Source organism: Lissotriton vulgaris, chromosome 5 (genome assembly GCF_964263255.1).
Source record: "Lissotriton vulgaris chromosome 5, aLisVul1.2, whole genome shotgun sequence".
Classification (NCBI taxonomy): domain Eukaryota; kingdom Metazoa; phylum Chordata; class Amphibia; order Caudata; family Salamandridae; genus Lissotriton; species Lissotriton vulgaris.
In genome coordinates, this window is record NC_141693.1 from 101438980 (window position 1) to 101465935 (window position 26956).

Below are 26956 nucleotides of genomic sequence, written 5' to 3' on the forward strand. Positions count from 1 at the left end.
GGATCCAAGCTGACAAGCTTGGAGATTTTATTTGAGGATGAACAATTTGACCATTGTTCATTAAGAGTAGGTTTGGTAGTGGAGGAAAGAGAATGTGCGGCGATATCGAGCACAGGAGTAGCTCTGTGTACCAAACTGCCTCGGCCATGCTGGAGCTATGAGAATGAGATGACATGGTTCTTCCTTCATCTTGCTCAATACTCTTGGGATGAGGGGAAACGGCGGGAACGCATATGCGAACGTCCCAGTCCACTGCATCTGCAAGGCAATCTTTTGAGGAAACCTACTGGCAAACTTTTCGCACTTCCTATTGCTTGTTGTCGCGAAAAGATCCAGTTTTGGAGTGCCCTAGCGTATGAAGACTCGTCTCAGCTGGTCCACGTGTAACTCCCATTCGTGACTTTGGGAATTAGTTCTGCTTAGAAAGTTCGCCCAATCGTTGTCCACGCCCGGAACATGCTCTATTTGCAATGTTATGTTGTGTTGTGTTGAATTAGCCACATCCAAATCTCCTGGGCCTGTTCTGATAATGTGAGAGACCTGGTGCCCCTCTTGTTTGGCAAGATAGAACATTGTTGTGGTGTTGTCGGTTCTTACCAGAACAGAGGAACCCCGGATTCTGGGAGGAAAAGCTTGCAACCCCAGAAAAACAGCCCTCAGCTCCAAAAGATTGATGTGTAAAAATGTTTCTTGAACGGACCATTTTACATGGATTTGTAATTTCTGGAGATGCGCCCCCCAACCATCCATTGAAGCGTCCGTTGTCATAATATAATGAGGCTGTGCTGGTTGAAACGAGAGGCCTGGAGAGATATTGATTTCTTTTTCCCACCAAGACAGAACCTGCTGCATTGTCTGAGAGAGAGAAATGATGGCCCGAATGAGCCGTGTGCATGCACCCACTGCATGTCTAACTGCTCCTGGAGAGGCCTCATATATAGCCTACAATTCCCAATCAACGGAATGCATGAGGACAGCATCCCCAGTAAGGACTTGAATACTCTCACCGAAGTGGACTCTTGGCTTAGAAGGGATGTTAAGTGCATTATCTTGAGCTTCCATTCTGAAGTGGGAAACGCCTTCATCGACTTTGTGTTCAGAAACACCCCTAGAAAAATACGCTTCTGGCTTAGAATCAATTGGGACTTCTCCACTTTGAGTTGTAACCCCAGAGACTTGAAGAGCCTCTGACAGCCCTGCGTAGATTTTCTGGTAGAGTGCAATGTAGCTCCTTTTACTAGCCAGTCGTCCAGGTAGGGGTAAACCTGGTGTCCCTGCCTTCTCAGAAAAGACGCTAATGGGGCAATACATTTTGTGAAAACTCTGGGAGCTGAGCGAAGGCTGAATTACAAAACTTTGAACTGGTAGTGATCCCCAGCCACCTCGTACCTTAGGAACTGGCGATGCTTTGCATGAATGGGGATGTGAAAGTGTGTGTCCAAGAGATCGAGGGACGCTAGAAAATCTCCTTCATTTATTAATAAGAGAATCTCTTGAAGGGACAACATTCTGAATAACTGCTTCTTGATGTATTTGTTTAGCTGCCTGAGGTCCATGACCTGTCTCCATTTCCCGCATTTTTTCTTTATTATGAAGAAATTGGAATAAAAGCCCATCCTTGTTGTCCAAAAGGCACCTTTGCTATCGCCCCTTTCTTTAGTAGAGTCGAAATTTCTTGCCTTAACAAGGACAAATGATGATGATGCATTTTTCTTGGAGGTGGAGTTTGAGGAGGCTTGTGGACAAATTCTAGGGTGTGGCCGTGTTGGATGATGTCCAGCCCCCATTTGTCCTTCGTGATGGCTTGCCATGATTCAGAAATGGAGAAAGCTGATGGGACCGAAGAGGTTGAAAACGAGATGAGGTGGCTGGAGGAAGACAACCGTCACAGACGTCTTGAGGAATCCTGCGATTTTCCTTGTCCTGTCCTGCAGGCTTGCAATTAGCTGATTGCTGATTGTATGACAGATTGGAGGCACACAACTGCTGCTGTCCTCCATATTGTGGTCTGTAACTCTGTTGACCATATGGTTGATATCTGTGTGACTGATAAAACGGTCTTTGCTGGAACTGACCTCTACCTCTACGAAAGGACTGAAAACTCCATGCTGTCTCAGTATCCTTTTTGATGCCCTGTAGCTCTTCATCTACATGCTTTTCAAAAAGATTTTCCCCAACGAAGGGCATGTCCAGAACTTTTGACTGAACTTCAGGGTAGAAAAACTTCACCCTAAGCCAGTCCTGTCCACGAAGAACTGCTTCACCTGCCATTTGCCTGAAAGCAATAGAGGACAAATCCATTGCAGAGTCTATTACATCCGAAGACGCTCTAGCACCCTCTTGTAGGAGGTCCTTCGCTTCAATCTTTTTATCCTCGGGAAGGTATTCGAGAAGAGGAGCCAGATCTGTCCATAACTGACGGTCGTACCTTCCCAAAATTGCTAAGGCATTAGAGGCCTTGATAGCAGAAGCAGCCATAGTAGCGAAGAAATGCCGATGCTGTCAAGACGTTTGCCTTCCCTGTCTGTAGGCACCGAACGAGGAGATTGCGGATTCCTAGAATGCCTCTTAGCAGCTTGCATTATTACTGAATCTGGACGAGGATGGCCCATTAAACATGCTGGAGCTGAATCAGGTGCCTTGTATTTCTTTTCCATCCTCGGTACCACAGCAGGAACGGAGGCTGGGTTCTTCATTATCTTCAAACCTTCACTCCAAATGTAATCCACAATCGGAAAGGATCGAACCGATTTATTTGTTACATCTTTGAAATCATAAAGAAAACATTCTGTTTGCACCACAGGCAAAGGCAAATCAAATCTTTTAGAGGCTTGCTCGAGTACTTCATGTAAGCCCCCAATATCTCCCCCGGGGGGCGGAGGAGAGGAAGGCGACTGCGAAGATGGAGTCACATAATCATCCCATTCTTGACCAAGAACGTCTGGATCCTGAGGGAGCTCAACTTCCTCGGTTTGATTGTCTGCTTCACTCTCAATGTAATCATCCTGGATTCTAATGCCTGAGCAACAGGCGGCGGAGTAACCACTGGTGGAGGCAGAGCAACTTGAATATTTGGACCGCCGGGAGTCGAAGGAACCGAAGTGTGAGAGTCTAGAAATCTTTTATAATATTCATTCAACATATGCCTAAGGTCTGTGACGAGGGAGACTGGCACCAGCATGGAATCTCTACGAACCTCCTGATGCTCTTCATAAGCCTCATAAGGATAGTGCTCTTGGAAAGAGTCGTAACGTTGGGCCCGAGAGCCACCTGATAATGAATAATCCCCTTCCATATATTCTGACTGTCCTTGCGCTTCCTATTCCTCATCAGTTTCCTGGCATTTAACACTGAGCTGTGAAGGCGTAAGCGGGGCCAAAAAGACTTTCATCCCCTGATTCCTCCGTATCAAGAAGGTGAGCGGGAAGCAATGGGGAAATCTTGGGTAAAGGTGACCATCCTGGAGATTTTGGAACCAAATGGAGACTTTTAGTATCCTGTTTTTGATCCGTCGAAGACGGTAGACGCCTGATAGTGATCGTTGCAGATACTGGCCGAGAGGGTGATTTGAACACTGCTGTTGACGGAGCGCCCGTCGATGGGGCCGTCGACAGTGTTCCCGTTGACGAAGTTGTAGACAGAATCGTCGACACAGTGTACGTCATCGCCGCCAAAGCCGTCGACAATGCCGTCGGCTATGAAATAGTCGTCACCGTGTTAGTCGACGATGCCATCACCACGGCCGTTGACGAAGCAGTCGTCGCCATGGAAGTCAGGATTTAGATTAAGTTCTGGACGACTGGCCCGTCGATGATGCTTTCTTCGTCGACGAAGACTGTTTGAGAGGTGTGACAGGCAGAGAGACAGTAGAGGATATCTTCAGGCCTGATTCCTTAGGCTTAAGGGCTGGTTTATCAGCAGTGGAGCATTTCTCTGCCTTCAATTTCTTGAAATCAGCCTTTAATTAGGTAGAACCCTCAGTGTTATGCTTCTCTCAACTGAGGATGGCCCAGGGCTCTCCAACATCAAATCCAGATTCTGATTTTGATTTCTTTTTCCGGAGCCATAACAACAATCTGGCCACTCCATCCTTTAGAGTTTTTGCTGAAAAGGTTCTACAGTATATACAGGCCTTGGTTGTATGTTTAGGGTAAAGGCAATAAAGGCAGTCTTTGTGTGGATCTGCAGTAAAAAGTCGTGACTTCCCACAGGATCTACAGGGCCTGAAAAGCCTCTTCTTAGAACTCTCAGACATCTTTAAGGTAAAGAAGGTAGAAAGACAATACCTTGAGGTGAATTCAAGTTGGGTCAAAAGTTCACTCACTGACAAACTGAGCAGAGCTCAGGGAGACTCCCTTCCACAAGACATGCGGTTAGAAATCTGAGGTCTGGTGGCTCAGACTGGGGAGTTGAGATCTAGGGCTGGTTTCTGACTGGTCAAAGTTTGGACCTACATAAAGATGCTGACGAATGTCAAAGTTTTTCTTTCCTTTTGGTGTTTTCTATGCACTTCTATGGTCCTTTTCTAACTACCACGAGACTCCCACCATGACGACGGGGGGAAGATACAAGCATGTGGATCTCAGCGGCGGCCCGTGGAGGGAGTTGTATCGCAAAATGCGATGCAGCCCGCGCTACGAAATTAGTTTTATTAATTAAATTGTTTACTTACCTCCAATTATCCATATTCCAGTTTTGAGCACCCCCCACCCCGCCTTTCTGCCCCACCGCAACCCCCTCCATGGGCCGTGGCTGGTGAATCTATGAAAGATTCAATACTAGAGGTCCTCATCCACAGCTCCAACCCATCAGCCTGGGACGACTACTGGTGATTGACGGCACTGGGGGCAGCCCCGACACCCCCTGACCATGCACGCAACCTGGAAATCATCCTCGGCTCAATGCTCTCCATGACCAAGCAAATCAACGCTGTCTCCTCCTCCCGCTTCAACACCCTCTGCATGCTCCGCAAGATCTACAGGAGGATCTACTAGAAGAACAGTCACCCAGGCCCTCGTCTGCAGCAGACTCGACTACGGAAACGCCCTCTAGGCAGGAGCCCGACCAAGCTCATAAAACGACAGCAAGGCATCCAAAACGCCTCGGCGCGACTGATCCTCGATGTCCCATGCCATGGCCACATCCCCCCCTACCTGAGAAACCTGCACTGGCTGCCCGTCAACAAGAGGATATCCTTCAAGCTCCTCATCCACGCACACAAGGCACTACACGAGACCAGCCCAGCCTACCTCAACAGACGACTTTCCTTCTACATCCCTAACCGCCAGCTCCACTCCGCCAACCTCGCACTCGCCACCGTCCCGCGCATACAAAGAACAACCACTGGAGGGAGATCCTTCTCCCACCTCGCCGCCAAGACGTGGAATACCCTCCCACTGAGCCTACAACAGACCCAAGACCTGCTGACCTTCAGGAGACTTCTCAAGACCTGGCTGTTCGATCAGTAGAGGCCCCCCTTCCCTCCCCAGCGCCTTGAGACCCTCACGGCTATGTAGCGCGCTCTACAAATGGTTGATTGATTGATTGATTGAGAAGTGAACGAAGACTGGCTCCATAATTTCATGAAAAACAGTTACAATTATGCAATTGTTTTCAACATTTTGCGTGCTCAGTCAAAGGACCAGGGAAGTCTGACCTCAGCTTCTTAGGTGCTGGTGGTTCTCCTGACAGAAAGAAAGAGTGTGGCATAGGTCAGGAACGTCATGATTCTGAATGGTCGCTGAAGCAACATCTTTTCTTCTAGAATGAAGAGGATCTCTCCTTTTCAGCACTTTGTGCTTTTTGAGGTAATATCTCTTAAGAGAACATTCCTGGAAAATGACGCTCCTCATGGCATGACAGCCTGTCTGGGGGTCTCGTTAAAGGGTTAGCCAAAAATAACTTGGCCTCATGCTCCCTGATGGCCTTCGGGTGATTGGAAGTGCAAGAATCATAGGACTATCATCATGTTCTGACCCTAGAGAATGCATACAGTTGTTGCGGATATCCGAAATGTACATCTTCTTATGGAACCATCTACAAAACTTGAATACTGATGCATTTTGAAGAAACATGTGACCAGGTCACTGTAGAAACCTGAGCATTACGTGTGTAAGTCAAAGAAAAAACAAAGCTGATGTCAACATGCAGTGTGTCACCGATTATGCACAGGAGACAAGCACATTGGATGAGTATTCATCTATGACAGTGTCCTTAATGGAATTCTCTAAGTCTCCCTGGCACGAAGCCTGGGTATGGAGGGGCGGTGCTTCTTACACTGCCACCTCTACCTGGATCTCATTCTGTGGGGCTCCTTAGGTACTGAGAGAAGTGCACCAGCTCAAGAGGCTTCTCCATTGATTGTTTTTATGCTCCTTTATATCTTTGAAGTTCTACCTCTTCAGGTCGTCCTCCATTCTTACTCTCAAGTGCATATCCTCGTGATCCTTGAAAGTATTTGTTCACATTTCCTGGCAAAATGGGCATTCCTGCACAGTGTGAGAACTTAGAAGTCAGGGTCACTTGTTGGTTTCTAACCATTATAGTTGTGGTATTTTACAAAGAAAGCATGATTGCCAAACGCGTAGGAAAAACTGTGGAAAAGATGTGAAAATCCACTGACTTTCTGTCAGGGAACACTTGGTGTAAGAAAGACGTTAAGTGAAGACAAAAAGAACAGGTCAGCGGTCTAGTGGTTCACGTCACCCAGCATATATGGCGACCTGGAGGAAGCGCAGCAGACGAGCGCAACGGGAGCGCCGACTTCGCGCCGAAGTCGCGCACAAGTCAAGCCCGTCTGCGCCCGTCCGCGGCCACGCATGCTGCTTGTCGTATTACTTACTCTTCTCAAGATTTACTCTCGCTTCAGTGCTCCGCACCTCCTGCTCCCCATGTTGCCGGTATTGCCCAAACCTGCGGCATCTGGACTTCTCATTGTCCCCATGACTACCCGGCTAGGCCTCCTACCCTTACCTCTCGTAGTAACGCAGTTTTCACACCCACCATGATCAGCTCTCATGACTCCCATTCCATGTCCATTGTTTACCTCAACACCCGCTCGCTTCCCAAACACCAATTGGAAGTATTCCAATTATTGGACAATGGCAACATCGATATCCTGCTCCTCTCTGAAACCTAGCTTCACGAGGACTCTTCCCCCGACATCCTTGCTGCCATCCCCACAGGATTTTACATCCTCCAATCCAACAGGGCAACAGGTAGATCGGGTGGTGGAGTAGCTGCCATTATTCGTTCCAAATTCCAATTCACAACTCTGATAACCACTCCTATTCTAAACTCCGACATTCTCACCCTGAAATTCATGTCCCCTAAATATTCCTTCATGTGTGTCTTAGTGTATCGCCCCCCTGCTAACATGCCCCTTTTTTCTTCCCATTTCGGTGATCTTATCTCTCAGTTGGCCATCAATTCCGCTAGAATTCTGATTATAGGAGACTTCAACTACTGGCCATCAGACTCTCAGGAAAGTGGCCTGTCGGTTGAATTCACAGATTTACTATGTGGCCTTAATTTCCAACAGCACATCCTTGTAGCAACCCATAATAAAGGCCATACTCTCGACCAGGTATGGATGGCAAACCTGGACATTTCTCCTCCCCATGTCTACCCATGCACCTGGTCAGACCATTTCTTTATTTCTTTTTTACTGAAACTTACTCTGCCTATCCGCCCTCCACCGGTGTCGAATTTCTCGGCACGAAACTGGAAACATGCCGATATCCCCCATTTTCATTCTATCCTGTCAACCACACTCCCCAGTGATAACATTGATATTAACACACAAACTGCTACTCTGGATCAATGGCTGACCTAAGCTAGCGATGTGGTTGCTCCCATGAAAACCATCAGATCAAAACGCCCACATGACGCGCAGCGCTGGTTCACTGAACAACTAAAATTGGACAAATTAGCCCTCAGACAAGCTGAGCGTCGGTGGAGGCGAAACTATGACCCCTCACTAAAATCTACTTATACCGACCTATTAAAACTATATAAACAATCCATCATTCTGGCCAAATCCTCTTACTACTCCCAGAAAATCATTAGCTCAGCCTCAAAAACTAAGGATATCTTTTCCATTGTAGCTGAACTCTCTCTTCCATATCGTGTCACTGCCCAGCCCCATCCCTCACAGGCTCTATGTGACTCCCTAAATATATTTTTTATACATAAAATCACTACTATTAAAAACAATATCCCCCCCCCCTTCCTCCTTCAATGTCTGTGTTCTCCCTCCCCCGAATCCCTGTTGTCTGCTTGAATTCCCTCCTATCTGCCTGTCTGAATTTACTTCTCTACTACATGTAGTCAGCTCTGGCTCCCCCAATGATTGTTGCCCCACCCAAATCTTGAGGGATGCTTTCCTGGCCTGTCCAGGTCCCCCACTAGACCTGCTTAATCATTCTCTCGCTAAAGGCTCTGTCCCCGATGCTTTCAAAAAAGCCATCGTAGTACCCATCCTTAAAAAACCCGGTTCTGATCCAACTGTTTTAGGCAACTATCGACCTATCTCCCTCCTCCCCTATTTGGGGAAGGTGCTGGAGACTTATGTCACTCGCTGTCTGAGCGCCTTCATTGAAAAATCTCACTTCCTAGATGACCAGCAGGCCGGTTTCAGAACGGCCCACTCTACGGAAGCGGACGTTGTGGCTGTTATGGATGCGCTGAGACAGGGGGCTGACAAGAACCTGGCCCAGGCCTTGGTGCTCCTAGACCTGTCGGCCGCTTTTGACACGGGCGATCATGCTATCTTGATCGACCGTGTCGGAAACGCGGGCATTCAGGGCCTGGCCTTGACCTGGATTGGGTCCTTTCCTCAACAACGTTCTCAATCGGTTCAACTTTCCACCTTCTCTGCTCCCCAAACTTCCCTCTCCTGTGGTGTCCCCCAGGGTTCTGCTCTATCGCCCCTTCTTTTTAATCTTTACATGCAACCCCTCCTAGCCTCCCTCCGCCACTCATCTGTTACCATCTTCAATTACGCAGATGACCTGCAGCTAATCTTTCCCATTGATTCCTCTTCTCTCTCCTGCTGTAATTTTCAATCGATCATGCTTACCATCTATGAGTGGATGAACTTCAGCCAGCTGAAGCTCAACCCCAGCAAGACTGAGTTGGTCCTGACAGGAGAGCCCTTAAATCCTTGGTGTCCTAGCTTCTGGCCCCAAGCTCTTGGTCCCCCCCCTGTCCAGCCAAGTCTGTGAAGAGCCTTGGTGTCATCATCTCAAGTGATTTGTCGATGAGGCCTCAAATCAATTCCGTCACTTCGGCCTGCTTTTACCACCTACGCAGAATTGGTAAAATCCGAAGGTTTCTATCCTCAGAGGCTCTCATACTTGTGATTATGGCTCTTGTCACTTCACGTATTGACTATGCGAACTGCTTGTATGTGGGGATCCCCGCGTACCACCTTCATCGGCTTCAGCTGGTACAAAACCAGGCAGCCAGACTGGTTTTCCAACAGCCTAAGCACCAACACGTTATGCCCCTGTTGAAAAGACTGCATTGGCTCCCAGTCGCGTCCCGCTGTATCTTTAAAATGGGCTGCACCTTTTCGAATCTCTTTTTGCACTTGCCCCAGCCTTTATTTCTCTTAGCCTCAACCGTCACATTCCCTCAAGGCATCTTAGGTCCTCTGCCCATAATCTCTTAATTACCCCCAGGTACAAACGCAAGAAACATGGTGGTGCCTGTTTTTCTTTTCTTAACCCCTTCGATGCTGATGACGAGCTCAGCTCGTCATCACCCACGGGTGGCGTGTGCTGATGACGAGCTGAGCTCGTCATGTATCGCGGTAATTTTAAAATTGCCGCACAGCGCGAAAATTGCCGCAGCAGCGATGCGGTTAATAATAATAATAATAATAATAAAGGGGCTTATAAAGCGCCTGGTGACGCCTCCCGGCGTATCCCCGCGCTGTGGAGAAGGGTCAGAGTACAGGAAGAGGGCGAGGAGCTAAAGGGCAAATAGGTAGGTCTTTAACAGTTTTCTGAAAGTGGTTTCATTGTTCGCTAACCTAATATTGATGGGAAGGGAGTTCCATTTGTTTGCTGCCAACGAACGGAAAGAGCGACCTCCCATTCTTGATTTTTTTATACGGGGGATCTTGAGAAGGCCCATTCCCATGGAGCGAAGGGTTCTGTTAGGCTCATAAGGAACGGCTAGGTCAGACAAGTAGGATGGTGCTTTATAAGAGATAATTCTGTAGCACATGAGAAGTGCTTTGAATAGAATTCTCTTCCTAATAGGCAACCAATGAAGGGTAGCCAGGATAGGTTTAGAAGCAGCTCTTCTAGGTAGTCTCAGCACTAGCCGTGCTGCTGAGTTTTGTAATACCTGCAGTTTCCTGATGTTCTTTTCCGAGGTACCTAGAAGAAGCACGTTACCATAGTCCATTCGAGAGGTTACTAGGGCCTGGGTCATGGTACGCCTGGCCTCCAAGGGGAGGAGGTCCAGGGTGCGGTTGAGGGTTTTCATGACCCCGAAACACTTCCCTACAATTTTATTTACATGGCTGTCAAACGAAAGTTTGGTATCCACCCAGACACCTAAGTTCTTCGCTTCCCTACCAGGAGTGGGTAAAGGCCCCAGACAGGGTGGCCACCAGTCCTTGGTCCAGCTATTATCCTTACCTCCTATTATTAACACCTCAGTTTTAGAGCCGTTAAGTTTGAGGCAGTGTTGAGTCATCCAATCTGCAAGATCGCTCATACAGGTTTTGAAGTTGTCAGCAGCTAAGGAGGAAGCTTGGGACAAGGAGATCAGCAGTTGGGTATCGTCGGCGTAGGAGACTAGCTCTACGCCGTACGATTGGACCACCTCTGCCAGCGGAGCCATATAGAGGTTGAACAGGGTGGGACTCAGAGCAGAGCCCTGAGGTACCCCCTGTTCTAGGGCTATGCTGTCCGAGAGAAAGTTGCCTCTCTGAACCTGAAAGCACCGGTTGGTTAGAAAGGCTTTCAGCCAACCCAATGCTTCCTTGGTGACCCCCGCTTTGTTTAGACACTGCAGCAAGATGGAGTGTGCTACAGTGTCAAACGCAGCACTGAGGTCCAGCATAATGAGTGCCATGGTCTTACCCTCATCTGCTCCTTCCCTTAGAGTTTCGGTCGCTCTTAGGAGCGCTGTCTCTGTGGAGTAGCCCGACCTAAAACCAGACTGAGAGCTATGTAGAGCATTGTGAGATTCGAGGTGGGCCATGAGTTGAGTGTTGGCTATTTTTTCGGCAACTTTAGCTAGGTAAGGTAGCAAAGAGATGGGTCGGAGGTTCTCCAGGGTGTCCTGGCTCACATTGGGTCTTTTCTAGATGGGCAGTACAATTGCTTTCTTCCAGTCTTCAGGCAGACAGGCTGCGGAGAAAGAAACTAGGAGCACATGTCTAAGGTACGGCTCTAAGACAGTTAGATTAGCTCCTAATACTTTGGGAGGAGCAGGATCCCGAGGGGAACCAGATTTAATGCTTTGGCAGGTCTTCATGAATATTTCCAGGGGAGGGACAGTAAAATTACGTAGGCAAGATTCTTTTTTTTTTTTTTTTAAATTTTTATTAGCATCATGAGTAACATCAGATACATATATATACAGTGTCAGACAACTCATATAAGATAAGGCATCAAAATAACAATACTGAAAATCAATATTTCTGTTGTATCATTAAGACATAATTACTCCCCAAATTTCTTGTATCTTCCGTTTTTGCCTCAATCCCTTAGTCATCGCTAAAGAATTTTCCATATTATAAATGTCTTTGACCAAAAGCCACCATTCCGTGACCGTAGGGGGATGACTTTGTATCCAGGCCCTGGCAATGGTTAATCTGGCACATGTAAAAAGTATATTCATCAGATCCCGAGATCTATTGTCTACCCCAACGACTCCAATCAAAATATCCAATTGCGTAAGTATAATTGGCCTAGCCAATTTAGTCGAGATAACACCAGCTACATCTTTCCAGAAAATAGATAGCTCGGGGCATGAAAAAAACATATGAACAATGTTTGCCCCCTTGTGTGCACATTTAGGACATTTTGTACGAGCATTACATTCGTTCGATTCATTATTAGAAGCCCATTTTAGAATCCTATCAGGTGAATAATACAGTTGAAACAGAGTCCTAAACAGCTGTAATTTCAGACTAGCCGATTGAACTGCATTATTTAGGCTATTTAGTGAGGAGGTTATCATAGTTGGTGTTACATTCACACCCAACTTTGTACTCCATTTTTCTGCCACCTTACTAATGTCATCCTTATGTAAGATAGAAAAAGTCTTATAGCCGCAGCTGATCAGTGCCTTGTCAGATTCCCTGTACATACAGTTCCAGATTTCGGATTCAGTTATGCTATCAAGGCCTGTTCTACGGATAATGTAATCCTTGATCTGATTGTATTTAAACCAAGCCCTTTCTGGTAATTTATACATCATCTTTAGATTTACAAAAGTAGAGAATCCAGTATGGTCATACAAGTCACCCAAATTATTTATGCCATTATCCGAGAACATAGAAGTAGCTGAATCATGAAAAACACCTGATAACCCTGGATTATACCAGAGTGGTGTTTTGGCATGAAATAAGGAGATGTTATTCTTGACAAGGATAGATCGCCAGATATTAGCTGTGTCTCGAATCGTCTTAAACCGTACTCGTTTAAAGTAGTTGGGGTCGTTGAGTCTGTAGAAGAACATAGTAGCTTCATCCCCTAATATAAGTTTATGGAAGTAAAGACATTTATCAGGAATGAGTAGGCTGCGAAAACGAGTTAGAAAAGCAGCCCAATAGTATAATTTAAAGTCTGGTAACCCAAGTCCACCTTGGTCATAGGGGAGTTTAAGCAGAGATATCGCACGTCGTGCTTTCTTGTACCCCCAAATGAAACTGCTAATAATACCCTCCAGTCTGCTAAAGTAAGTATTACACACTTTTAAAGGTATAGACCGGAAAAGATATAGAAATCTAGGTAAGATCTTCATTTTGATTAAATTGATTCTTCCCAAGATCCCCATTGGAAGTTTGTGCCATTTTTTGAGAAGAAGAGAAGTTTCTTTTAATAACGATTCATAGTTAAGTGAAATTATTGAATCTAAATTAGAAGAGATTTTAACCCCAAGGTATGTTGCAACATTACATATTCCATCTATTGGTGTTAGTGAAGTAAAATTTGTGATTATTTGCGTTTTGCTGACATTTAACCTATACCCTGATGCCCTACCATATTTATCTGCTTCGATACCTATACCTGATATCGCTTCAGGGACATTCGTGGAGAAAACCGCTACATCATCTGCGTAGGCAGTTATTTTTAGTGCATTAAGACCATTTTTGAACGGTACAATCATCTCTTGCTTGTGTAATGCGATCAAGAAAGGTTCTATTGCTAGAGCAAATAGCAGAGGAGACATAGGGCACCCTTGTCGAGTGCCACGTTCTATTGGAAAAATAGGTGAGCATTGTCCTGAATAACATACTTTACCCCTTGGTTGGTCATATAAGGATTTAACCCACTTCAGGTACTGACCTTTTATGCCGAATGCAACCAAAGCTGCCCAGAGGAAGTCCCACCCCACTCGATCAAATGCCTTTTCCGCATCTAAAAGAATCATTCCGAGTGGGGTGGGACACGTCCTAGCAACATCAAATGCCGATATAGCAGTATTAATGTGAACGGTAGTATCACGTTTGGGGATAAACCCGTGTTGAAATGGTGAAACCATCTGTGGCATTAGTAACGCAAGCCTTGTTGCTAGTATTTTTGCAAATATTTTTGCATCAGCATTAATTAATGATATAGGTCTATAAGACCCTCTCTCTTGTGGGGGTTTCCCCTTTTTAAGAAAGAATATAATTTGAGTGCGGTTCCAGGATTTTGGGGCTTGATCCCCTTTACCAATAGCTTTAATGACCATCATCAGGAGAGGAATCAGTTCCTCCATGCACCTTTTATAAAGTTCTAGGGGGATTGAGTCCTCACCTGTGGCTTTTCCCAGTGCTAGGGAGTTAATAGCTGCCTGTATTTCTCCTACTGTTATATCCGCTTCTAAATGTTCTGCTTGCTCATCCTCTATATCCTGTACACCATTTTCTGTCAAATAGGCTTTTATAATATCTCCTGTTGGGATTGTTTCAGGCGTGTACAACTTTTGGTAGTATATAGCAAACTGATGTAAAATTGATTTAGCATCTTGATGTAATTGTCCATCGTCGCCTTTTATTTCCTTGATCAGCGTTTGGGCTCGGTCTTCTGCCACTTTGTATGCCAAAATTTTTCCTATCCTCTCCCCACTTTCATATTGATTCAGCCTATATTTAGCTAATTTAGATATACTTTTCTCTCTAAAAATAGTTTTCAAGGCTAATCTTGACTCCATCAATTTTAAATTTAAATCTTCTATTTCTTTTGCCCTTGTAGTGGTGGAAGTAGCTAGCATCTTATATAGCCTCTCTTCGATATTAGATATATCATCTAGTAATTTTGTATTTCGAACCCTATTGATTTTATTTTGCTGCCAAACAAACTGTTGTGTAAACCCACGGATGCTAGCCTTACATGCATCCCACACCATCAAAGGAGATGTAGAAGACCCATTGATATCAATGAAGTCTTGTATATGTCCTTTCAGCAAGCCCACAAAATTGTTATCAGAAAAAAGATATCTGGGAAAGGAGAAGGGCCTAGGTGGTTGCCTATCTGTTTCTATTTCTATTATGAATAAGAGCGGGTTATGGTCCGAAGTCACCCTGGGGCATATTAACATTTTACTAGTTGACAATATAGAGTTAGAAGCAAAGACCATATCAATGCGTGAGCAGAGTTTATGGGCAGATGAGTAATAAGTATACCCTGGTAAGTGTGGGTAAAGATATCTCCAAGCATCTTTGATTGCATGTATATTAGCCAAATCTATGATAGCAGCCCTCGTCTTACGCATCCTTTGCAACGCACCCTTTCTGGTTGTGTCCATATTATAATCCATAACACAGTTAAAATCACCCACCACTATGCGTTCCCCTTCCCATGTAAGTAACTCCATATTGACCTGATCAATTATTCTTGGCTCGTCCTGATTTGAGGCATAAACCCCACAAATTATAAATTGGAGACCTTCCAGAGTCACTTGTAACATGGCCCACCTGCCCGCCTTATCCGTCATTTTTTTGTTGACTTCTATTTTAAGCTGCTTATGTTTCAGTATAGCTACTCCTCGAATTGAGGCATTGAAGTCTGTGCAGACCAGAAGATCATAGCCTAACTGATTCAATAAACTTCTATCCTTATATGCAATGTGAGTCTCAGTTATGACTACTAACTGTGGGTTATGCAACCTAAGTTCTTCATATACTAGTCTCCTCTTATTCCGACTGTTTAGGCCTGCCACATTCCAAACTAACAGTTTTAATTGATACATTTAATTGGCATAGTAAAAAACTCTGACATGGTGTTTACCCAAAAAGAAATATAACATTTTTGCAAACCATATAAGTTTATCTTAGCCAAGAAAACACAAATATATTTATACTCATGATGCATTTTTTTTGTTTTTTCCCCCCCCCCATTTCCCACCCAGTGGCTATTTCCCACCCAGTGGCTGCCTTCTGGTCCCCCCATTCGGTGGACTGCCGTTCCCTTGGCAGTCGGAGAGCAGAAAGAACACTGATAGGATCCAGGCATTCAACACTAATCGTAGCAACACAAAAGAAAAAAAGAAGAAACCCGTGCTGACCAATGCAAACATTTAGTTGCCGCAGAAACTTTTATAGCTAACTAAATTATACCAAAAGAATCAGCCAAACCCTATGCACTGAGCATTAGACGCTAGCTTAATTATTATTTTAGTCATTTCCCCTGTCGCCAGGTATCAATAGCACTTTCAACTTCATTTACTTCCAAAAAGAAATAAGATCGGCCATTTTTAATCACTTTCAGCTTTGCAGGTTCCTGCAGATAGGCTTGATAACCAAGTTCCTTAATTGGATCAATGAATTGTTTCAGTTTCCATCGTCTTTCTAGCGAGAGTTTACTTAGGTCAGATCTCACAAAAAAAATAATAGAATCAATGGTGACTGGGGTATTAGGCCGTGCTTTTAAAGAAATAGCTTGTCGGAGCAGGTAATTACCTATATAAATCAAAATCGGTCGTGGGAATTTGCCACTCTTATCTTTCTGAAATAATGGTAAGCGATGAGCCCGTTGGATCTGAGAGTCCCAATCCCAATCTGAAAGATCGGGAAATGCCTTTTGGAACAGTTGGGTAATATATGCTCTCGGGTCTGCCCCCTCTGCTCCCTCAGCAATACCAAAAACACGGAGATTCTGTCTCCTCTGTCTATTTTCTAAGTCTTCCAGCTTGTTTTGCATCTGGAGTAATTGAGAGGCATGTTTATTCACCGCTATTTCCGACCGCTGTGATTTCTCCTCTGTCGCCACCACTCTTTGTTGCAGTTCCTCTATATCTTGAGACACTGCCCCCAGTTTGCTCGCCATCTCTTGCAGAGAGGTTTGAGTTCTGCTATTATCCTCCCTCATTTGCTGATAGTGATTTTTAGCTTCTTCCTTCTGTTCGTGTAGAAGTTGTAAGATTGTCTGAAAAGAAGCAGACACCTCCCCTTGTAGAACCCATTCTGTTGGCCCGCTAGCTTCTTGTGTTACCTCTTCTGTCGGAGTAATTACTGCCTCACTTGCCTCACTTGTAGACCCAATTGGAATATCAGGCAAGTCTTGGGTTGTACTGCCACTACTGTTGTTGCTGCTTTTGCTATTACTGCGACTAATTGACAAAGGAGCGGAGTTGTCTTCCATGAATATCGTGTTAGATACTAGAGGGTGTGGTTGATCCACCAGATTCTCCCCTAAGGACTCTGCTGATTCCTTATTCAAGCCAGATTTATCAGATTTGTCAAAACTGTCGGTCTTTGCTTTTGTCACATTTGTCGGATTGGAAATAATAGTCCGGGTAGGGCTAAGTGGTATAGCAATCTGTTTTGAGTCTTTAGAAGTAATATTTTGATCATCGGGACTGTTACCAGACAATCTCATTGCCATAGATTTTACACCACCCTTGGCCTGTACCCATTGTCTAATTGGGCTGTTCTCAGCAATTAATTTCATAACATTTGTTTTGGATTTGCCTGTAATTTTAATAGCTTTATTCTTATTTTTGCCTTTTGATTTCTTAGTGATAAGTATTTTATTCTTGTCTTTGGCTGTTTTTGACATCGTACTATTTCCTATATCATTAAGATCAACATACTCTTCATCTGTCTCAGCGATATCTGTATTGTCATTGTTCTCAGCTCCCTCACTCTCTTCCACGCCCTCAGCACGCATGCTAATCGTCTTAGTTATTTCATTGTGGGGGGTGCTCTCAATAGTGTCAGTATCAGTATCAATATCCATGTCAGAGTTAATCACTTTGTTCAAAAGCTCTGAGGGTTCGGGATCGCCTTTATCTGGATTAGTAGAAAGATCAATTACCTCTTCCTCTGTACCAACCAGCTCCATAATGCCTGATGTAGGTAACACAGGTAACCCAGTTAACATAGTCACATTATCATACTGTGCTGCAGCACTGCTGTTTTGTAGAGATTTCTCAAACTCCTCTGTTCTCATTTGAGCGCTTTCAAATGGACTCTTTGCTGTGTTATCAGCGATGCTATCTACTACATTTCCTTTCATCTGAGTCGGGTTTCTCTCCCCGAGCCTACCTGAGCACAGTTGTTCCGCATCTGAGGCAGCATCCGTCGCGTTGCTAATAACTGATGATTTCTTGTTTATTGTAGACTCTTTTGTGGCCGCAATTGAAACTAGCGGAGGGGCTGTCACTCTCCCACTAGCCGCTGCTGTGCGGGTTGTCCGCGTAGGAGGTTTCGGAGCCATCCCGCTGTTGTTCCCGCTGCCGCGGCTGATCCTTCTGCCGCTCGTCTCCTCTGACTGTGCTGTTGCCGGTGCTGCAGGGGAACGCAGGCCAAACCAGTCGATTACCGCCGATCTCGTCCACCTCGTCAGTTTCAACCAGCTCGGCCAGCCATTCAAGGATTCCTGGCGTGCCGAAGCTGCAGGTTTTTTTGCGCTAGCAGCCTGTAGCCGACTCCGGATGCGGCTGCCGATCAGTCGTAGCTGCAACATTCGAAAGGTACTCCTCTGACCTTAAAAGTGCAAGTAAGTCCTCTCATATGGCATATGATTCCGAGAGCAGTGTAGGCTTATCGCCGTTCGAACGCTATATTGCTGCTTTTCATATCATTATTTCAGTATCCGCCTGGACCCGTCTCAGTGCTCTCCACTCCGGCGGTGTCAATCCGCCATCTTGGACCCCGAATCCGCCTACGTAGGCAAGATTCTGTGAGAGCGGCATCTTCCCTTTCAACAAAGTCGAGGCCTGATTTTATGTTACCAGAGAAGTTGGCATAGATGTCAGTGATCTTGCCGGCAAAATACTTAGCGATTTTGTTGCAAGTGTCCACCGAATCATTATTGGATGTATTGTTCGAGGTTATTACAGAGATCTCCTTGAAGATCTTAAAAAGCTCTTTCGAGGAATTCTCTGCTTCCACGATTCGATTATTATAGTGGGATGCTTTGGAGACTCGAATCTTTTTATTATAGTCTGTTTGTGCTTTTTTGTATAGGGTTTTGATTTTAGGGCAAAAGTTAGTACGCCATTCCCGCTCAAGTTTTTTGCATGCAGATTTGGCTGACTGTAATTCCTGGGTAAACCACGGAGTAGTTTTCCTGGCCTTCTTAGTGTTGGCTAGAGTACAAATAGGGGCAGTGCTATCTAAAGCAGTTATGATGCATTTCTGTAGCTGATTATAGGCTGTCTCACAGTCAGACCCTCCTGGAGGACCAGCATTTTCAAGTGACTTTATAAAGGTGTCAAGGGAATTTTTTTTCCATTTCCTGCATTGGTAGCGTTGTACATTGCTCCTTCTACCTGGAACTCTCTCCCTCTCTCAATCCGGCTTACTCCTGACTACATCACTTTTCGTAAAAATCTGAAAACCCATTTGTTCCAGCTAGCTTATGATTAATCCCCTCACTCACATCTGCTCCTTCTCTCCCCCTGTCCCTGAGCGCCATGAAACCAATTGGTGTCCGTGCGCGGTAACAAGTTCTTTTAACATAACATAACCGAGAAAGAAGACCTTTTCAGTCAAAAAGCCAAGTGTGTCAATCTAAGAATTGTTACAGATACTTCTCTCATGAACTACGAAAAAGAACTGGAGGAAGCCCCTTCCAGTGTAAGGCCAAAAGCTTTTCTGCGCCAGTCTGAAGTCTTTAAAGAGTATTCAAGAGGTGAGGAATCTGCAGAAAGATGTATCCTTCGGAATCGTTATTTTCAGGTGTGAAAGTCCAAAAAGTTCAATTTAACTGAACCAAACATATAGGTCACACAATGCACAAAATTGGTAAATGAAAACCTGAAAATAAGGTATCCTCATAACAGAATATTATAGACAACGTAATCAACTATCATTGAGAACATAATTTTCAATTTTAATATCCAATTGCTATGTCCAGTTTACTTCCCTATAACTGGTTTAATATGATTACAAACCACCACCGCAGGCTACTGCTTTATCATTAATAATTCACAGATACTAAAGTATCACTTATGCAGGTAAAGTGCTGCAGCATCTTCAAAGCTATAAAAAAGCACATGGTCTTCAATCCAAAAGCCAATTGCCAAACACATTACTTTTAAATATTGCCTGCTTTTCAGAGTTGAAATCATGAGAGCCAAACAGTTCCATTCCAAATTAAAGAAATTTGCTTTCTTTACCTGATCTCTCAATCTTTCCAGCTCATCTTTTTTGTCCAAAAGGACACTTTCAGCTTCCTTTAGCATTTGGAGGTAATGGTCCTCTTTCCCTTCTGCCAACTCTGTGTCTGCCTGCAGCTTCTGAAGACTAAAACATTAAAATATTAATTTATTCGTCATTTTTCTACACACATTGACAGGGCATCAAATAGCAAGGCATCAGCACGCTATGCACAGAACAATTGAAAAGGGTGTGTATGATTGAAACATTCGAATGAATTTGTTATCACAGGAAAAGTAATATTAAAGCCACAGCTCTCAACTAGGCTCTTAAGCTGCACACCTTAGACATGAAGAGCAATAGCATAAAGATTAAAAAGACACATATATTCAGAGTAAACACAGACTATCACCTGTCAGTCAGTCTTTCAATTTTGTTGTTCAGAGACTGGAATTCTTCATCTCGGGCAGACACCACACTGTTTATGTCTTTCAGGATGTTTTCTTGCTCAAGCTTGTTCTGCTCCAACTTTTTCATGTCCTCCTGAAGTGCTCTGAAAGAGATTTGAACATTTTAACCACAAGCATTACTCTTCAAATCCCCATAAATACTACTTTTTTCAGCCATTTTTTTCTTGCAACGGTCCTACGCCTCTGTCCAAAATGTCTCACTAAGGGATGGAAGTAGCATTCCCAGCAGTATACCACAGAATCTCTGTATATCCAGTACAAACACAGATAATTGTTCACATTAACAGCCAAATGAGCTGTAGGAAGCTGGCACTTTATGTGTTATATCAATACCCTGAAATACCATGTAGAGAGTCTAGGGATTCCCTTATAAGTGGACAGGGACTTGCTCTAGCAATCTGAAGGCGCTCTATAAGGGGTAGTGTGGTTGAGCAGCCTTAGGCTTAACCGAGAGGAGTGAAAGACATCTGCAAATACGCACAATTATCAATCAATGACACACACAACTCAAGAAGAAGATCCATACCAATTACTAAAAATAGCAAGTATCTTAATATATGTTTCATATATGTTTAGAAATCAGAGAGAAATCGTTCAGGTGAGTACGTTTTTAAATATAAATTTTTTCCAATTAAAATCGTGGACAGTTAGTGCAATTCTATGGCAGATCCGGAGGCTTCGGATTATGCCTTCTTCCTTCACTTTATTTTCCATAGCAGCGAAAAAAACAACAATACAAAACTACATTTCCCATGAACACTTGGGAAAGAAAAGAGAGTCTTAACATGAGTCCTTCAACTATGTCCGCACTCCTGCCAGCTCCCATAATTCATCAGCGCTGGTTCCTCTTTCTCTTTCTTCGCTGCTCAGCAGCAAGATAAGTCGTTTTTCTTCTTTCTCCTGGCATTTTTGGGTTTCTGAAGCGCTTTGTCTGTGGCGATTGTGGCTTTAGTTTTCAGATTCCCTTAGTGGTCGCGGGCCGCGTGGTGCGTGCCTAACGCGATTTTGGCCCCGATCTTGAGTGCGGTGCGGCCCTTCCCCGCAAGGTGTCAGTCTTTCCTCTCTGTGGTTCGCGCGAGTGGGTGCCCTGAAAGCGGGGAATTTCAAGTGCGCTGCCCACAGAGTGCTTTGCTGCCCCTGTTTGCCACCCGGTGCGACACCCTGAGGGGTAGGTTTGGCCCATTTTGTCACGAGTGAACGCCCTGGTGGATCTGTATATCGATGATTGAACACCCTGAGGGGTCATAATTCAGGCACCCTCCCTGTGGTGCTATGGGACACTGTCCCGGGTGGCTGCCCAGTAACTAGGTGGGCTGGAGTGTCCCCAGGGCTTTGCCAGTATATTGTGCGCTTAAGTGCCACCCATATTGGTCTGGGCTCCCTCCCAGCTTAAAATTAAACCTGTTTGGGCATATTTAAGTACCACGACCAGGCGCTCATGAGTCCCTGCGGAGCCAAATTTAACTCACTATGCAGGAGGAGCGTGGCCAGTACAACAAGGATTAATTATATCCCCTGGGATGGCGATTTTTATCAGGCAGTGGATGATTCCATTTATAGGGCGGTAGTTCAGGCCATGGCTCCCCTTGAGCAGCGCCTCACGGCGAAGATGGAGGAGGCTTTTACTAAACTAGTGGCCCTTGTTCCTCAGGCCCCTCTCCCTACCCCCCCCCCCTTCCTCGTCACTCCCTGCCAAGAAGCCTTGTACGGAGGGGGTGGATGCTGAGGCATTTGCGCGTTTAAAAAACGCGTTTTCGGCGCCAGAGCCGTCCCAGTCCACCCCAGTTGCCCCCAGTTGATGCTTGTCCCCCTTCTCCCAGAACTGTCTCTCCTGACCCTGGGGACGATGGGGATTCCCCGGATACAGATGAGGAAGCGTGTTCCTCTAGGTCTTGGCTTCCAACTCCGTCCCAGGCCCCTGCTGGGTTTCCGATATGTTGGACCCGGATGAAATTGTCCACCCTCGGTCTTCGGACTGGGTTCCCGGGGATAAGGTGGCCCATTATGTCGCGAGTCGCCTGCGTAAGCCCGTTGATAAAGATGCACGCAGCCGCCATAGGGCGGAATGTCCGCACCCCTCCTTGGAGGGCAAAGTGGCATTGACTCCGGACATTGACCCGAAAATGGCCACATTTTTGGCGAAGTTTATCAGAGACCCGAAGAAAGGCATAGATCGATCGTGGCGCAGCTGGCAGGATAAGCTGTTGGGTGCCGGTGGACCGATGACCAAAATTTTGGAAATGGCCGAAGAGGCCAATGTGTCCGGTGATCTCATGTCTCTGGAGGTTCTCTCTAACTGGGCGCAGAGGGCAATTGTGTTCTTAGGAAAAGCCAACAGCGCTTGATGTCTCCCTTGGCCAAGAGTGCTGAAACTTCCTGTTGGAGAAGCGCCAAATGATCCTCCAACATGTGATGGCTCTGAGGTGGCATGGATGGAGCGGTAGTCTCGAAGAGGAGGGAGTCGTCCCTTTGGACTATTTGCAAACATACCTGTCCGACGTGATGGTGCACCAGTGGGGGAGGTAATGGCGAATCCTGCTGCCCAATGGCGTTTGGTGGCCCTGAAAGGTCGGACTTGGAGGGTTTGGAGGCTGCTGCAGAGGGGGCTGTGGTCGACAGGCCCGCCCGCTGGCCCCCAGAACCACGGCGCTGGTTTCCACATCCCCAGCTGTGCAGAGGATGAACCGCTTGCTCAGGCCTGTGGCTCTGGGCAGGGCACCCCTTCCATAGCCACGAAAGGGGCGAAAGGCAGACTGCACAGGGCGGGTGGTGGAGAGGCCCAAGAGCCCGAGAGTCCTTAAAGCGCTCCAGAGCGTTGTCTGCCTTGTCGTCCAAAAGGCAACGGCCATCAAAGGGAGTGTCCATAAGAGTGGATTGGAAATCCCCCCCAAAAAAGCAGTCGACCTCAACCAGGCGTAGCGTCAAAGGGCTACCGACGTGGAAACCGTCCTACCTAGTGAGTCGGCGGTATCCAGCCAACAGCGGATGGTAAACTTTGCTGCGTTGCTCCCTTTGGCACCAGGGGAGGCATAACGAGGTCAAGGCCTGGATCCAAGGGGACCCTGCGGTGCCGAGGTTGAAGCCGCAGGTGTTGAAGGCCCAGGGCCCTCAGTCGAGTCCGCGGGGCCCGAAGGCACGCTGGCAGGGTTGGGCTGCCCAAAGATGGCCTGCATCGCTTTGTAAAACTGATGAAGCTGGGCAGGGGTTGCTCCAGGCCCGCATCCTTTGTCGCTTCAGCAGACGGACCGGGAGAAGTCGAGGAGCAACAATACTTCTTCGACTTCTTCTTGTCCTTTGACTTACCTGACCCTGATTGTGAAGACTTGGATGAAGAATGGTGGTGGCTCCGTGGCCGGTCCCTTGATGTCCTACGCGACTGGGACCTCGCGCGGCGTGAAGCCGACTGCCAGGCCGCGAGTAGCTTTTGGGACTGCTACCGCAAAGACTTTGGGCCATGGTCGCTCCAGGCAGTAGAGGCATATACAGTGTGGATCCGTCACCAGTCAGTTACAGGAACCGCAAGCCTTGAAGCTGGGCATCCCTCGTGCACCAGGAGTCAATGGACTCAATAAACGAAGTCGACAAAAGTCGAGAAAAAGTCAGTCATAAAGTGATTGGTGGTACCGCCTTTCCGGATCTGCGCTTGCTGGCGTAGAAAAAGATAGAAAGAACTGATGTCAGCGTGCGAGGGCGGCGTCTATGTAGCTACTGCGACGTCATCCTGGCGACCACGATGCCCACGACGTACGTGGAGTCGACCAATGCCACCTTCCGATAAGCAGGGGTACTGCTGATGAAAAAAACATTCCGGATCTAGTCCGACGCCTAGGTGTAATTCTAAGATAAGGAATTTATAACTAACAGTTTCTTTCAGATTGCCACCATAGGAAGCTTGAGTTTTAGGGCCTCGGCTGCCCTAGGCAACACCACTGCGTATAATGCACCCTCTTCCATGCCCACAGTAGGGGGAGATATAAATGCCAAGGTCTGGGGAGGTATCCAGACCACTGGCCTCACCCAACTCCACTCAACAGTCAGGTTCCTCCAACTGTTCTGCAAGACGGTTCACAGACCCGTCCCAGTCCTACTCGCCCTATGTGAGCCACTCAGGGCGGTAGTAAACATCTGGGGCGAACAGGGGTACAAAAGTACCGATCAGCGCCGGTACAGACGTCGGTCCAGCACTGTGTCCTCATTGAGGGGGAAGCCGGAGTGGACGCTGGCTGGGGACACAACTAGCGTTGAAGGAGGCGGGGGGTTGTCACTGGATTCAGAGCCGGAGGAGGTGTCGCAAGGTTGACCAGCGCTCATCCGGATCCAGGCCGGGATCCTTGGGGGAACTTCGGAGCGGAGCCAACACCGCCAACAACGAAGGTCTAGATCCCCCAACCAAGTCCACGGGGCCAGAGGGCGCGCAGGTGGAGGTGGGCTGCCCAAAGATGGAATGCAAGGCTTTGTAAAAGCTTCTAAGCTGGGCAGGGGTCGCTCTGGCTCCCGGAAAGGGAGGGAAGGCCGGAGACGACCCAACAGGCTCCTCGGGCGGAGCCAGGCACCTACCTTCCGCTTCCCGCGTCGGCCGATGAGAACACAAAGAGCGACGATGCTTCTTTCGCCTTCTTCTTGTGCTTCGATTTACCCAAAGACGAAGACTTTGATGACGAGTAGTGGTGGTGGCTCCGTGACCGGTCCCGAGACCTCCCTCTCGACCGCGACCTCGAACGGCACGGAGTGGACTGCCGGGCTTCGAGAAACGTTCAGGACCGCTCCAGCAAAGAGTTCGGGTTTATTGCCTGGCAGTCGGAGCACGACAATGGGCCGTGGTCGCGCTCCAGGCACCAAAAGCACATGAGGTGCGGGTCCGTGACCGACATCAATTTGCAACAGGAGTCGCTAGCCTTGAAGACGTGCCACCGCGACATCCCTCCGTGCACCAGGATTCGATCGACTCAAAACAGGTGTCGACAAAAGTCACTAAAACTGAGTCAAAAAGTGACTTGAGATACCGCTCTCTCTGCGTCTGCTCTGGCGCGGAAAACGAAAGAACAGACATCGGTGTGCAAGGGCGGCGTCTAAGTAGATCCAGTAATGTCATTCTGCGACCATGGTGGCAATGACAAATGTGGAGTCGGCCGATGCCACCTATCGACGCACAGAGGTACTGCTGAGGGAAAAATTTGCCGGATCCAGTCTGACGCCTGGGGGTAAGTCTAAAGTGAGGAATCCATAACTAACTTTCTCTTTAAGATCTGGAGTTTTACTAACCACCTTGCTAAGTGCTAACTTCCATGTGGGACCAACAAAGATATTACACCAAGGTATCGAATTAATAGTTACATTAAACCCACTTATTGTTGCAATCGGATTTAAGGTTACTTTTACTGGAAAGGTGACTTTGACCAGAGCTCTTCACAGGGGAAGAAGACCTGAGCCATCATGGATTCAGGCAGAGAAGGGTACTCTGGGACTGTTTGGTTGCAAAATCCCCAGGAAGTGGGAAGGGATGCCCTGTGGGAACTATTGCTCCAATGGTTAATGAGTACTCCACTCCCACAAACACAAAGATGGCATAACATTGGCACCCCAGACACAGACTTCTGATCCTTTCTGGACTGGAAAGATTACAAGGACTGCCCTGCTACTGGGACAAAGCAAAGAGAGGCTGCACCAAAGACTGGACTGCACCCGCAAGGAGGACTGTGCCTGTTGTGCCATTATTTGAAAAGAGCTCCAGCTCACCAAGTTTCCTTTTTAGTCAGCTATTTATTTTGTTAAATAAGGATTTCCTGCTTTCCAGGGCAGTGTTTATTGGGATTTTGGTAAGGAAAAAGTTCCTTGAGGTCTTTTTGATTAAAGGTTCATCCTCGTTTTTTGGGATTTGTCAGCGAGGTAGTTCATCCCAGTTCACAATCAGCATATAGTTGTTTAGAACAGCATCCTTGGCTTATGACGACTCGCGAAGTTCAATATCTTCCACGCTCATTTGTGCACTGGAGTTGCTGTGTCTGCAGTATAGTCTTGAGTAGTTTGCTTTGTACTCCAAGCTTTTTGTTCCTTTCTTTGTGTGAAAAATTCGCTTGAGCATTGGTTGGGTTTCGAATGTTCATTAGGCAAGTTTGGCTATTGTCTGAGGACAATTGTCTTAGTTTCTTTGTTCTTGTTTTTTTATGTTATGTTACAGCAATCTCTTTTGTTCCACTGCCTCCATTTTTCTGTGTGTTTGGAGAACAGTTTTTTGTTGCCACTGTTTACTTTCTTTCCCAAATGATTTTTGTTTCTTGACCATTGTTGTTTTTTTTGTCTCAGATTATAGACCCCAGACCACAGTTTTCCTGTTTGGAAGTAGAATTGGGTATTCTTTATATTTGTCTTTGAGGAGATTAGTTGCTTGGCATTCTAATAAGATTGATGCTCTTTTTTTAATAGATGTTGATAGATGGGTCTCAAGTGGTTAAGTCTTGAAACTGTTCACTGTTGTGAGATGTGTGAACAGTCTTGATATTGGTGACTTGCGGCAGCATTTTCTCTAGAGTAGTAGTAAACTTGCTAATGTTCCATCTTCTTGGTAGCTTTCTTAGCCAGTTCCCCATTTGATATTTCTTGGTGAGTTTCTGGATATTGAGAGTGCTTTTTATTTCTATTTTGGGTGTACTAGCGAATATGACTGAATCCATGGCTGGCTTGAATTTGCGGGTAGCTCATGTTCATCAGT

General features: G+C 46.3%; 1 protein-coding gene across 1 annotated transcript in view; it reads right to left on the reverse strand.

The window, feature by feature from the left end:
• Positions 1-26956, reverse strand: part of CNTRL (centriolin) — an 857679-nt gene that overhangs the window by 289297 nt on the left and 541426 nt on the right. The window contains exons 28-29 of the mRNA XM_086920986.1: positions 20190-20330; positions 19798-19924 (exon numbers count right to left, since the gene is read on the reverse strand). Coding sequence (XP_086777112.1) covers positions 19798-19924; positions 20190-20330 — 268 coding nt within the window. The remainder of the gene's footprint in view (positions 1-19797; positions 19925-20189; positions 20331-26956) is intronic.